The sequence below is a fragment of the Bos indicus genome, chromosome 29 (assembly GCF_029378745.1).
Source record: "Bos indicus isolate NIAB-ARS_2022 breed Sahiwal x Tharparkar chromosome 29, NIAB-ARS_B.indTharparkar_mat_pri_1.0, whole genome shotgun sequence".
NCBI classification, from domain to species: Eukaryota; Metazoa; Chordata; class Mammalia; order Artiodactyla; family Bovidae; genus Bos; species Bos indicus.
Window position 1 is genome coordinate 44,607,793 of NC_091788.1, and position 13,199 is coordinate 44,620,991.

Consider the following 13,199-nt stretch of genomic DNA (forward strand, 5'->3'; position numbering starts at 1 on the left):
TCATGAAGCCCCGCGAGGTTCACCGAGTGTCTCATGGAGGCCGGTGGGCACCAAGTCCCACTGTGACCCTCAACGCCTGAATGAGCATTAACTGCAGGCAGGCAATGAAGTGGGCATGCCCCCATGTATTACCTACACGCAAGGAGGCACACAGGGCCTGGCACTGACTTAAGTGCCGGACGAGAGAGGGAGAAACTAGGAAAGAATCCAGCCATTCCCCACTTCCTGCCCGTTCAGCCCACCTGCCCATGAGGCCACCGCCGAGGAGCCGTATGTCATGTCATCCGCACACCCCTCCTTCCTCCAAAGAGCCACTCTGACACCAGCCTGAGTCAATACCCACCAGGGGTTTAATTCTCCCATGTCAGAAGGTCAGTTCAGAGAGGGGCCCTGCCTTGTCCCCATCCAGGGGGAAAGATCCGCAGAGCCCCCTGGGAATGTCCACGCTCAGAGGAGCCCAGGACCAGTCTCTGAGCAAGAGGAGAAGCGGGTCCCGCGGTCTCAGGCCGCCTCTTCCTCTTCACTCTCCTCCTCGCTCTCATGATACTGTCTGCGGTTGGTGTTAACAAAAAGGTCAGAATCGTCTTCAGAGCTGGACTCTTCTCCTGACGACTGTGGCTCAGCTGGGAGTTCTGGCTGAGTCTGTCTGCACGGGGGAAAAGCAGAGAGTTAGCCCAGTGCCTTCTGAGAAGACCTGCAAACAAGGAGCCCCATTAAGAGGACCATGTGGCCAAGCAGTCAGGACTCGGTGAGCCAGACAGGAGAGAACTGCAGGAAAACTGGCCAAACACTACCTCCCTATACCCATCTCAGAAATTCGTTAGAACTGCTGATTTTAATAGGATTCTACTATGACCAATGAACACTCAATAAACTCACACTTCTTACCAGGTACTAAGCAACTTTACAAGCATCAGTCTCTTTAATCCCTACAGAGCTCCCATTTTACAGGTGATGAAATCTGAGTCTAAGAGCTTAACCTGCTTAAAGTCGCCTGGTTGTAACTTGCAAAGCCCAGACTTTAACCCAGGAGATCTGACCATCAAGCTATACTCATCACCACTTATTCAGGCGCTCTCACCAGGGACCTGATATACAATGAAAGGAAAGCTGTATTTTCCCTCAAGGTGCCAAGGCCTGAACCCCCACTTTCTGTCTCCCCAGTCCCAAGGCTTGCGTCTCACCTGTTCCTATCGTTGTTGTCTTTCTCAGTCACTTGGGAGAAGGCCTCGGGCCTATGCCAAGAGAAGAGCCAAGGTCAGAAAGGACAGAGAAACCCCTCAGCTGCTGCCAGCTGTTCCTGCCTGAAATGCCCGACCTTCCCTCCCCTAAGCCCACAGGTACGAACGAAACCCCCGGGGAAGTGGGGCAGCCAGTGACCAAGAGGACCACCCTACCAGTGCCCGTCCTTCTGCAGAGAGCGCACGTGGTCTTTGCAGAGCACAAAGGAGATCTCAGCCTTCACCTTCTCTCCTTCTTCAATAGGGTCAACGATGAGAAAGTCCCCTGCAGGGGGAGGAGAGAAAAGCACAGTCAGTCCTGCTTGTGGTGGGGAAAGCCGAGGCCACAGGAAACGCTTCGGTCTCCCAAAAGGCTGCCTCTCTCACCTCTCTTGATCCAGATGTTCTTGCGGTACTTGGAGGGCATGCTCACCAGGAAGCGCTGCCCCTGGGCTGTCTCCACCTCATGTAGATTGTTCCCTGGGGTCCTGAGGACCTGGTCCATGGGAGACCAAGAACCAATCAGCTTCATCAGCCAGTTCCAACACCTGCCGAGCTGTATAGCACCCTGCCCCAACCCCAGGGGCCTAAGAGGATGGAGGAGTCAGGGGAAGCAGAGCAACTGGTCCCTGATGCCACTCACCCTCACGATCTGCTGCTGGTCAGAGGGCACCATGTGCTCCCCCAGCACCTCCTTCACCACATGTTTCCTCTTGGTGGCCTGAGACATGGTGGGTCCTGTCCCAGGGGGGCGAGGGATGCGGAGACTCTCAACTCTTCCTCCTGAGTTTTTTAGATGGTAGGCTGAGAACCCAGGACTCTTTTGAAGATGAGGACGGGCCTTTTACTGAGGAGTGATACAATGTCCTGGTGAAGAATATGGGCTCTGAAATCCAATTGACTGGACTCAAATCCTACCTTGGTTATTTCCTGGCTGTTCAATTTCTCTAGACTTCAGAGAACTAACCCAGAGCATTAGCAGTAGAACAAAATAATCATAAGCAAAGCAGGAAACACAGCATAAGACACATAAAAGTAACTTGTGTTTATCCCTTAAGTGCTGGCATAACGATAAAAACTAAATATATGTTTTAGAAAAATAAGCCATTCTGGAAAGCACTTGGGGAAGAAGCAAAGTAAGTTACTTCTTCCTCAACATGTCTGTACATCTCAGGTGTGACACAACCACACAGATGTTCAATCTCTCAATACCCTACAGACATAGACCAGCTCCGACAAGCCAGGTCAGGAATGAGCTAATTTAAGGGCAAGGTAGACTAAATTGATGCTTTTGAACTGTGGTGTTGGAGAAGACTCTTGAGAGTCCTTTGACAGCATGGAGATCCAACCAGTCCATCCTAAAGGAAATCAGTTCTGAATATTCATTGGAAGGACTGATGCTGAAGCTGAAACTCCAATACTTAGGGCACCTGATGCGAAGAATTGACTCACTGGAAAAGACCCTGATGCTAGGAAAGACCGAAGTCAGGAGGAGAACGGGACGACAGAGGATGAGATGGTTGGATGGCATCACCGACTCAATGGACGTGAGTTTGAGCAAGCTCTGGGAATTGGCGATGGACAGGGAAGCCTGGCGTGCTGCAGTCCATGGGGTCACAAAGAGTCAGACATGACTGAGCGACTGAACTTAATTGAGACCGTTTTGATCTTTGGCATCTGCTGTTTCTGACCCTGGTACTGCAAGACAACGACTGATGCGTACTCAGAAGACAGTTGTTCAGTCGCTAAGTCGTGTCCAACTCTTGCGACCCCATGGACTGCAGCACGCCAGGCTTCCCTGTCCTTAACTATCTCCCCGAGTTTGCTCAAAGTCATGATGGTTTCCCAAGGAAACTCCGAAGTGTCATCTCTAGTTGCCGTCCCCTGCCCTCCTCCTTCCCTATCCCGATGTAAAGATGCTCAGAGGCAAAGAAAACTTACTCTCTGGCCCTCGGATCCCACAAAAGCTGCCAGAACGACCCGGTTCTCCAAGCAGGACGCAGAGATCGGCTCGTCCACGACTCACTTCAGAGTTGAGGCAATGAAAGCAGAGAAAAAGGACTCGCTAGTGGTCACGACGGTGGAGTCGGCTTGGACTCAGGTCTCGGGCGCATCCGGTTCCCGTCCGACTTTAACAAGTCCGACAGCGAGGAGGACAACTCGTGTCGGCCTGAGTCGGACGCCGTACTTCCGGCGCTCTCCCGGAAGTCTCCTGGTCACGCCTCTCTCCTTGTCCGTCTCTCTAATTCTTCCCAACACCGGGTCGGCCAAGGTTAAGTGGTTAAGTTCCGCATGCCGTGCAGCAGATAAATAAAGTTTTCTTCTCACAGGTTTCTGTTCCCCAAGGCCGGAAATGCTTCCTAAGAAGCAAGACTACAAAAGGCACTCCGGCTTCCTGCGAAGCAACCGGAAACGAACACCTACTAAGGGCGCTCTCGAGGTCTGGGTGGTGTCGCAACTCTATGACTCTAAGCGGCTAGAAGTGCCCAATGTAGGTTTTTTTTTTTTTTTTTAAAGGCGGCCCTTGAGGCGACCCGGAAGCGGAAGTGGAAGAAAGTTCTAGTGGGCTGAGATAGCGGCGGGAGCAGCCGGGTGGCGGGAGAAGCCGTTACGGGAACGGGAGCTGTGGGTGAGCGCGAGCCGCGGAACAGGGCTCGGGGTGGAGGCCAGAACGGGCGCGGGGAGGAGGGGGAGGCAGGGAGGAGAGGGGCCGCGAGCGCTGAGACGGGCCAGACGATGGACTCTCGGAGAGGGCTCGGCGAGGCTGGGAGGGCGGGGCGCGGCGCGTTGGGGGCGGGGTCCACGGCGTAGGGCTCGGCGGGAGTCCAGGTGTGGCGCTGACGCGGCTGAGCCGGTGTCCGCGCTCGGGCTGCGCCTCCGCTCTGTGAGCAGCCTGTGCGGCTGCCGGGTCAGAGAACCCTTCATTTGCTTTTCGGGCCAAGTGGCCATTCCAGACCCGAGTCAGTGCTGCTTTTGCCCAATCAAGGTCACAGAGGAGTGACAGCTTGAGGGCGGGCCGTGGGTACTGACCGACTGTGGAAATCTTACCTTTGTCCTGCATGCGCCGCCTGTTAGGGCAAGATAGTTTCTCCTCGGGGCGGTACCAAAACCCAGCTCTCGCAGGGACTGGGAGAGACTTCGCTCTTAAACAGTGAGGAAAAGACTGTTTGGACCTCAGTTTTCTCATCTGTGAAGTGGGGGGAATCGAAAAAGTCCCCATAAGAGCTGCTCTGGCATTTTCTTCCTGTGAGATTGCCAGTGATTTTTCGGGCGTTCCCGTGTTTTCAGCCCTAATTTCCCTCTTCTTGGGATTCCCAGATTAAGCTTGATCGAGATGACAACCTCCCAAAAGCACCGAGACTTCGTGGCAGAGCCCATGGGGGAGAAGCCAGTGGGAAGCCTGGCCGGAATTGGCGAAGTCCTGGGCAAGAAACTGGAGGAAAGGGGCTTTGATAAGGTGTGGAGTGGCTACCTGTAGTTGGGCGGGGGGCGGGGCGCGACTACAGTATTTCCCGGCAGCTGGGGAGTGAGGAGGGTGTGTATATCTGTTGGGGGGTGGACGCTCGTGTGTGATCTGCAGAGTCAGCCGGGCAGAACCCACCCTGCCTCTTGGGCTCCTGTGTGGGGAGCCACAGGAAATTGGCCCTTTTTCCCCTCACCGTGATATTTGTTTCTGTTTGCCCTGGGGTCTTAGTTGCAGCTTGCAGGATCTTTCACTGGGACTCACAGAGTCCAGAACCCACGGAATTAATTGCCCCACAGCAAGTAGGATGTTAGATTCCGGGCCAGGGATTGAACCCATGTCCCCTGAATTGCAAGGCAGATTCTTCACCACTCGGCCAGCAGGGAAGTCCCAGGAAGTGGTCGTCTTGTTCCTAATCCTACAGAGCACTCAGCAGCCCATCTTTTGCTTTGCCCGTTTTGCAGGCCTATGTGGTCCTCGGCCAGTTTCTGGTCCTAAAGAAAGATGAAGACCTCTTCCGGGAATGGCTGAAGGACACGTGCGGCGCCAACGCCAAGCAGTCCCGGGACTGCTTTGGCTGCCTGCGAGAGTGGTGTGATGCCTTCTTGTGATGCTGTCTGGGGAGCCCCGACCCCAAGCCCCAGTGTTGCGTCTCCAGAGTTTTCAGCCTAGTGAGGACTCCTCCTCCGTCCTCTACCAAGGAAGAGATTGCTGTTGTCGTGCTCACCTCCCATGTACTCCAGGGCCTTTGGGGAGTTCTCTCCCCTCACCGTTTCCACTTTTTTGGAATTCTCACCCTTGCATGCATCTTCCTTCTCCTTTCCCTGCCAGTTTCGTGACAATAATTACCAGCTTTTCTGAGTGGATTCCTGGCCCTGTCCCTCACCCCCACCCCCACCCGTGGTCTCTTTTATGCCATTTGGCAGTCTTTTTGGCAGAACAGTCACTGTCCTTGTAAAGTTTTTTAAATCAATAAAGCCAGTGGCCTTCATGACTGGGCTTTGTATGTGGGAAGCAGGCGGGCTGGGAGTTGCCTGTTCCCCAGGGACTGACCAGGTTTGCCACACTGCTTATCAGTGCAGATCGAAACTGGCAGCTTCTCTTACACTCCCGAGGGCGGCCATCCTGGTGATATGGGCCTTGGGTGGGTGCCTCGGAGTGTCTCAATCCCCCACTAACGTGGGAGAGTGGGTTGGTTCCTTCCTGGGATCCAGATGTCCATGTGGTCAACAGCTAGGTTAGTCAGCATCTGGTGGAAAGTCTGAGGGAGTCAGAGCAGGAAAAGGGTGGATGGGATGTGGCTGAGGTCTACCTGCCATTGGTCATGTGCTCTCCTGGCCTCTGGGATGAGTGGGCGGGGCTCATGCAGTCCGCCCTGTTCTCTCAGGGAGGCAGAAAGTGTGTGGGCAAGGCAGCTGGGTCGGCAGGCTTGAGTGAGTTACACTTGTATTTGGTAAATTTTCATCTTCTGTTTATTGGACTTAGTATGAACCAGGTTCAGAGCTAAGGTCTGTGCAAACATTTTTTTTTCTTTCATAGTAAGTAGTAGTAGTCTTTTCCACAGATGAAACTAGAGGCTCAGGCTGACTAACGTGTCCATGGACTTACTACTGGGAAGTAGTGAGACTGGTCCTCAAAACATCACATGGAAACCCATGGACCTAAGAGCCATGGGTGTTCTTTGCTCATGGCGCTTGGTCTCTCTGAGACTCAGGTTCCCCACCTGGAAAATGAAATTGTTGTAAGGATCAGATGCACTCCTGGTGTTGTTCAGGAGCTACTTGTTTATAGAATTTTCCTCATCCTCGGGGCTTAAAGTCTGGTGAGGGGAGAAATGACATAATAAATAGAAACCTTGGGATAGTATGAGGAGATTTTCATGATTTCAGAATAGGGAAAGATTAAAAAGCTGATAAATTGAACTCCATCATAGAAATTTTGTTCAAGATAATCAGTGAGTGAGGAGCCTAACCCAGGGTGAGAAAGGATATTTGCGACCCACATAGATGACACAGGACTCCAGAGCTGCAGTCAAGAGAAAGCAGACAATACAATAGAAAAGTGGGTGAAAGACCGGGAGGGCAGCCACACAGGAATACCTGAATGGTGAGTAAGCATGTCAGAAGGTGTGTGGTCACGTTAAGTCATCAGAAACACAAATAAGATGCCATTGTACACTCACAGGGTTGGCAAAAAAATTTTAAGTCAGACAATACCAGGTTCTGATGAGGAAATGGAGCAACAGGAACAGATATCCAACTAGTGGGAGTGTAAATTGGTGTGAGCAATTGGGGAAAACAGTTGGGTGTTTGCCAGTAAACCTGAAGACCCACCCTGTGAGCCAGCAGTTCCTCTCCAGGGATGGGACAGGACGCAAGGCACACCTGCGTCACACCTGAGCAGATGTTCACAGCAGCCTTGTTCATTCACAAGGGCTCCCAGCTGGATCCATGTGTGGGCATCTTTGCAGAGACAGTAGAACTAGAAGGGGGAAAAGTGCTTATTGCAAAAGAAAATGAAGTCACTGAGTTGTGTCCGATTGTTTATGACTCCAATGGACTGTAGCCTGCCAGACGGCTCCGTCCATGGGACTTGACAGGCAAGGATACTAGAGTGGGTTGCCATTTCATTTTCCAGGGGATCTTCCCGACCCAGGGATCGAACCTGGCTCCTGCACTGCAGGCAGACTCTTTACTGTCTGAGCCACTAGGGAAGCTTATTGCAAAAGTCGTTGGTAAAGAGAAGTGGGGAGTGATTGCCTTTGGGGGAAGGAGACAGGTGTGATGCATGGGAGCATAGGGGGCTGAGAGTAGCAGTTTCCACTTCTTGACCTGTATGGTGGTGATCCAAGATACTGTGTACTTTTCTGTATGTTAGCTACATCTCAGAACAGTAGAAGATAAAAGGGAGAACAAAAATAAAGACTCAAGGATAGAGCAATTAGGTAATTAGAAATTATGCTGGTTATTAGGGATGAAGGTTCAGTGTAAGCCTGGGTCTTGGAAGTGTGAGAGGCCCCCTGGAAGGTCACCAGGTGGCCAGAGCTGGGCCCAGCTCTTGTTACAGGCTGCTTCCTTGGAGGGTGCCAGTCTGAAGCCCAGAAAGGTCATGGGGACTGTCCCTGGAGTTTCAGGCCATACTATGTTCTAATGTTACTCTGGTTGGGTCCAGGGTCTTCCAGCTGTCCTGACCTCTGAATAACTTTCTTCACCTGCAAAATGATGGTGCTACTAACTCGGGGTGTTTGTTGAGAATAGACCAGTGGGTGGAAAGTCTTTGGAAATTGTTAGGTTGGTGTGCAAAAGATTTGTTGGTGTCAGCACAAAGGAATGACAGGGTAGGGGCAAGTGAGCTGGGGACACTGGCCCTTGGCTAGTTTCCCAGGGAGCAGGTGCAGGTTAAGTGCAGCTGCAGCTGAGTTCCAAGTGACAGAAGAGCAGACCTAGAAGAACCTGAGGAGGTTCCTGGCCGCCTGGGGCTGCCTCTCCACCTCTCCCAGCATGTGCTGCAGTCTGGGCCTCTTACTCTGCCACTGCCAGGCTCTCTTGGTCGGGCTCCGGCCTGGCCTTGGCCTCCTCATCAAGCCAAGCTCTCCCCAGCTCTTGCACAAATGGGTCTGTTGCAGAGAAGAACCGGTTCTCACTCTACATTGGAACTGTTTTTTTGACTCTCTTCCTGCTGTTCTTATGTGTTGTGTTAGTCACTGAGTCATGTCTGACTTTTTGCGACCCCCTGAACTTTAGCCCACCAGGCTCCTCTGCCCATGGAATTCTCCAGGCAAGAATACCGGAGTGGATAGCCATTCCCTTCTCCGGGGGCTCTTCCTGATCCAGGAATTGAACCCCAGTCTTCTGCATCGTAGGTGAATTCTTTGCTGCAGAGCCACCTGGGAAGCCAGGACATAATGGCCTGCCTCAGAGGACCCTGGCCCTCTGCCTGACTGTGAAACTAAAGTGCGTTTGTTCAGCTCATAGAGAATCCGACTCTGTCCCCCTGTGAATGACTACAAAAGGGATTAACACGCTTCTTCCAAATGCTGGCCCTCCTGGAGATGTTTTGCAAGATTGAAGCCCCTTTTTACTTGACCTCCTCACTGCCTCTTCTCTCGGCTGGGCCTTTTGACTTCAGTGCCTCATTGCTTCTCTCTCAGGTTCTGTAAACGAGCCTGGCATCCAGACCCCAACAGCACGGTCATTTTGAGACATTAGTCTGCCATCTCAGTCAGCCAGCTTCCCAAATACAGTTGTATTCCTCGCCTCAGCACCTTGTCTCTGGGATTCCCTGGCCTGTCATATGGCAAGCAGAGGGAGCTTGGACTCCATAACTGGTCTGTCCCTTTAAGGCAGACACCTGAGCCCACAGCAAACTTGGGACTATTCCTTGGCGTCCCAAGATTGTTTTTCACAGCTGTGCTGAGGGGTGGGGCAGCATCTGGACTGGGCAGTGACTACACGCTGGTCCTGGTCTCCCTGGGAGAAATCCCTGCCTTTCCTGACCGCGGGATTCTGAGGGTCTGAGAATTGGGGTTGGGATCAGGGAATCTTGGATGCTTACTCATAGTATTCATCACAATAATAGCTACCACTTATTAAGCCCCAACACTTTGTTGCTTACTGAAAACCACCACCTCTCCCAAGCCCCAGGTAAGATCCTCAGAGGCCCTGAAACACTAAAGGTTAGTGTCCCCAGAGCAAAAAACACCCACCTCCCCCCACCCCCCAACAAGAGATTAAAAGTACAAACTGCCCTGCGCTTGGCTTCCCCGGTAGCTCAGCGGTAAGGAATCTGTCTGCAATAAAGGAGACAGAGGAGATGCTGGTTTGATCTCTGGCTTGGAAAGAGCCTCTGGAGAGGGGCATAGCAACCCATTCCAGAATTCTTGCCTGGAGAATCCCATGGACAGAGGAGCCTGGCGGGCTACAGTCCATAGGATCTCAAAAAAGTCTGAAGCCACTAGCACGCACCCTGAATTCTTAAAATATTAATTGTAGAAAATTCTAAAAAATGTCAAACTTTTCCTGTGTTGACTACTTCAGTGCTGCTTTTTATATTGTGTCAGATTATTCTGCCCAGAAATCATAGCCCTGGGACTTGCCCACTGGTCCAGTGGTTTTTCTGGGTGCCTAATGTCCTCTGCCAGCATTCAGAAGTTGTTCTGTGGAATTTGCTCGATGCTCAAAGGTTCTTTCAATGAATTTGTGGGGGAGAAAGTGGTCTCCCTGTCCTATTCCTCCGCCATCTCGGTCCAGTGGTTAAGACGCCCTTACAAAAGAGGATGTGCATTCTATCCCTGGTCTGGGAAATAAGATCCCATATGCAGAGTGTGGCCAAAAAGTTAAAAATCATAGCCCTGTTTTGCTGGTACCTCCAACATATGCCCAGTTTACCTATGGGTGACCCAGTTTCAGGCCATTATAATTAGCAAGACCTTAGAAGACAAGAGTTGTCAACCTTTCTTCAGGTGAGGACTGAGGCTCCCAGAGGTCAAAGGGCTTGCTGGAAGTCCCCCAGGCAGTAAATGGCAGAGCTGGGACCACCCACACTCCTGGCCAGTTCTCGTCCTTTGGGCTCCCTCTGGACTGAGAACACAGATTTGAGTTAGACTGTGTCTCCTGTGTGGGGGTGCGCTCAGTCATGTCCAACTCTATGTGACCCCGTGGACTGTAGCCCTCTAGCCTCCTCTGTCCATGGGATTTTCCTGGCAAGAACACTGGAGTGGGTTGCCATTTCATATTCCAGGGGATCTTCCCGACCCAGGGATCCAACTTTCATCTCTTACGTCTCCTGCATTGGCAGGCGGATCCTATACCACTAGCTCCTGCCTGGGCTTAAAAGCCAGTGTCACCATTTACTATTTACCAGCCTGTGTTCTTGGGCAAAATCAATTGTTTACTCTATGTCCTGTTTACTCCTCTGTAAAATGGAACCCTTGCTCACTGATGTCTACATCATGCTGGTCACGAGGGTTAAACAGTGCCCGGCTCAGTGCAGTAGGGACTCCTGCTTACCTGCTGTTTATATAGCACCTGGCCTCCCCTAAGCACTTATTGAAGCCTCGAAGCAACCCATTTCACAGAGGAGGAAACTGAGGCAGTGAGGGTTAAGTAACTTCTCCAAGACTACGCATTGGAGATAGTTAAGAGCTTGCTGGTAGCTGTTGTGGGTTTCTCATATGGGATGGGTCTCCGTGAGCTGTCCCTGTGGTGGCACTTGCGGCTGGGAGCTGTTGCAGTCCTTGCCCTCCCCAACCAGGTGTGCCTGGAGGGCAAGCAGCGTCGTGGTGATGCCCAGGTGTGCTGGGGCCTGTCCGCTGTCCTCCTCCGCACCCCGCAGGCGGCCTCGCGGGTGGACCGCCCAGGCTGGGTGGATCCCTCCCCGCCTGCGGGGCGCGCGGCGAGCGGCGGGCGGGGCCAGGCGGGGCCTCGGAGCCCATAAAAGTGGCGCCGGCCGCGGTCGGACACCGACGACCATGGCGCGTCCGAGCCTCCTGCTGCCGATGGCCCTGGCCTTGCTCGCACTCTGCCTCCTGGCGCTGCCCCGCGACGCCCGGGCCCGGCCGGGGGACCGCAAGGTCGGAGAACTGCAGGAACTGTCGCCCAACGACCCGCAGGTGCAGAAGGCGGCGCAGGTGGCCGTGGCCAACTACAACATGGGCAGCAACAGCGACTACTACTACCGCGACATCACCATCCTCCGGGCGCACAGCCAGGTGCGGGGCGGGCGGGCCGGGCCGGGGAAGGGGCGGCGCCGACGGGGGGAGGGGGGACGGAGCGGACGGGGGAGAGGGGGCGGGGAGGCGAGCGCGGCCCCAGCCGGGCCCCAGATGGAGGGGGCGACTAAGAGTAATCAGGGCGGCATCTTAATACAACAGTTTTCAAAATCCAATTAATGTCAAAAGTCCATGCGGAGCAGAATCTCAGAATTTCAAATAAGGTTCAACCCTGAATCGGCCTGGTCCTGAAAGGCGGATTGGGGTGCGATGGGGTGAGGGAGAAGGGGCAGCGGTGTGGACTTGAGTCTCAGGCTCCTGCCTGGCCCAGGCTCTGCCCGCCTCACCACAGGACCCCCACCAGAACTCCCTGCTGCCCTCTCCCCGCCTTTCCAGTCCCCCCATCTCAGGTTTGAATCCAAAGGCGGTGTGCTGGCTATGCCCAGGGGAAGGTGATGGGTGATGGGGGGACACGGAGGGAGGTGAGAGGTCCAGGTCAAGGGTTGTCTCCAGGCACCCCTGACCTGTGCCCACCTCTGCCCCAGCTGGTGGCGGGCATCAAGTACTACCTGACTGTGGACATGGGGAGCACGGCCTGCCGGAAGAGTGCTGTGGCTGGAGACCACGTAGACCTCACCACCTGCCCCCTGGCCGCAGAAGCACAGCAGGAGGTAACAGCTGTGTCCCCAGTTAGGCATCAGCCCAGCAGCCGGGCCCTTAGGTTGCCCAGCCTGGACTGGTCTGGCTGGCCGGGCTGATGTGTGGCTGACTCAGCCCTGAGGCTAGGGTGAGGGTGCAGAGAGGAGCAGACTGGGGCTTCCCCTGGACTTGGCAGGGTGGGAGGGCGGGGTTGCCTGGAAAGATCTGGGGTCTGGTGCTCCTGACCATCTAATTCGCTGTTCCTTCTTGCATCCCAGAGTGTCACAGGCACAGGGCTGTTGGGAGGCGGTGGCCTGGGTGGGGCCTGGGCTCACCCCATCTTTTTCATCTTTCTCTCTGCAGAAGCTGCGCTGTGACTTTGAGATCCTTGTGGTTCCCTGGAAGAACTCCTCCCAGCTTCTAAAGCACGACTGTGTGTCCCTGTAGAGACCCCTGTGGGCTTGGGGGACAGAGGGAGCCAATGAGGCTGGGCAGGACTGGGCGCATGGGTGGAGGGGATGTCAGTTCCTTGGACCGTATCTACGGCAATAAATCGCTAGCACTGCTTGTGGCATTGGTCTCTTCTGAGTCCCTCTCTTATCCTCACTCCCACTCCCAGCAACCCCGCTCCAGCCAACAGGGTGCCCACGCCACCCCATGCTTGGCCTCTGCCATCTCAGCCCAGAAGATGCTAAGGGTGCAAAGTTCAGCTCCCAAATTTGGAGTCCCCCAAATATCCCAGCACCATAGAGGAATGATCCTGCAGAGACTCCCAGAGTTTGCCAAGTTATGGGTGGGGAAACAAAGTCACAGGAGAGAGATGATGCCCCAGGACTAGAAGGACACAGCAGCCAGGGGAGACTGAGGGGCGCCTGAGCCCTGTTCCCTCTCAGCTGCCAGGACGGCTCAGAGTGGCACGTGGGGGGTTTAGCCCGCCCTGCCCTGCCCCGCCCACTGAGCTCTCATCCCGTGAGATTCTTAGACCAGCATGTGGCCCAGAGATGGCAGAGCCCCTGCCGGCCAAGACACACACACTGTGGGCCCCATGCCAGGAGGACTCCCCCACCCTCTGTCCTGAGCAAGACCCCTGGAAGGGGCTGGCAGGGAGCGCCCAGGGGAGCGAGGTCAAATCCGCTGTCCATAGAAGGGGTGAGGAGAAAGATGCAGT

At 54.1% G+C, this 13,199-nt stretch overlaps 3 protein-coding genes across 5 annotated transcripts; 2 read left to right on the forward strand and 1 right to left on the reverse strand.

The window, feature by feature from the left end:
• Window positions 1-327: 327 nt before the first annotated feature.
• EIF1AD (eukaryotic translation initiation factor 1A domain containing) lies at window positions 328-3,670 on the reverse strand. Of its 3 annotated transcripts, none has more exons than XM_070782690.1 (6): window positions 3,162-3,670; window positions 1,864-2,003; window positions 1,608-1,716; window positions 1,398-1,506; window positions 1,185-1,235; window positions 328-646 (listed from the first exon to the last, which is right to left on the reverse strand). In XM_070782690.1, exons 2-6 carry the CDS (start codon window positions 1,948-1,950, stop codon window positions 502-504), a joined length of 501 nt encoding a protein of 166 aa, XP_070638791.1. In that variant the 5' UTR covers window positions 1,951-2,003; window positions 3,162-3,670; the 3' UTR covers window positions 328-501. The 3 variants fall into 3 exon arrangements, with proteins under 3 accessions (XP_070638791.1, XP_070638790.1, XP_019810558.1); XM_070782689.1 differs by having other exon boundaries at window positions 1,864-2,067; window positions 3,162-3,669; XM_019954999.2 differs by having other exon boundaries at window positions 1,864-2,087; window positions 3,162-3,666.
• Window positions 3,671-3,718: 48 nt separating this feature from the next.
• Window positions 3,719-5,549, forward strand: BANF1 (barrier to autointegration nuclear assembly factor 1). The gene is made up of 3 exons (XM_019955002.2): window positions 3,719-3,849; window positions 4,539-4,677; window positions 5,148-5,549. Exons 2-3 carry the CDS (start codon window positions 4,555-4,557, stop codon window positions 5,292-5,294), a joined length of 270 nt encoding a protein of 89 aa, XP_019810561.1. The 5' UTR covers window positions 3,719-3,849; window positions 4,539-4,554; the 3' UTR covers window positions 5,295-5,549.
• A 5,563-nt stretch (window positions 5,550-11,112) lies between these two features.
• Window positions 11,113-12,605, forward strand: CST6 (cystatin E/M). Its single transcript, XM_019954437.2, has 3 exons — window positions 11,113-11,392; window positions 11,938-12,063; window positions 12,395-12,605. The coding sequence occupies exons 1-3, from the start codon at window positions 11,153-11,155 to the stop codon at window positions 12,476-12,478; spliced, it is 450 nt and encodes a 149-aa protein (XP_019809996.2). The 5' UTR covers window positions 11,113-11,152; the 3' UTR covers window positions 12,479-12,605.
• The last annotated feature ends 594 nt before the right edge of the window (window positions 12,606-13,199 follow it).

Bases quoted from the DNA above. Each gene is read 5' to 3' on its own strand.
- CST6 (XM_019954437.2), top strand. From the start codon at position 11,153: ATGGCGCGTCCGAGCCTCCTGCTGCCGATGGCCCTGGCCTTGCTCGCA. The intron at 11,393-11,937 runs GTGCGGGGCGGG...CCTCTGCCCCAG, and splicing joins TCCTCCGGGCGCACAGCCAG to CTGGTGGCGGGCATCAAGTA. The intron at 12,064-12,394 runs GTAACAGCTGTG...TTCTCTCTGCAG, and splicing joins CCGCAGAAGCACAGCAGGAG to AAGCTGCGCTGTGACTTTGA.
- BANF1 (XM_019955002.2), top strand. From the start codon at position 4,555: ATGACAACCTCCCAAAAGCACCGAGACTTCGTGGCAGAGCCCATGGGG. The intron at 4,678-5,147 runs GTGTGGAGTGGC...CCCGTTTTGCAG, and splicing joins AGGAAAGGGGCTTTGATAAG to GCCTATGTGGTCCTCGGCCA.
- EIF1AD (XM_070782690.1), bottom strand. From the start codon at position 1,950: ATGTCTCAGGCCACCAAGAGGAAACATGTGGTGAAGGAGGTGCTGGGG. The intron at 1,717-1,863 runs GTGAGTGGCATC...CCCATGGACCAG, and splicing joins ACCAGCAGCAGATCGTGAGG to GTCCTCAGGACCCCAGGGAA. The intron at 1,507-1,607 runs GTGAGAGAGGCA...CTCCCCCTGCAG, and splicing joins GAACATCTGGATCAAGAGAG to GGGACTTTCTCATCGTTGAC.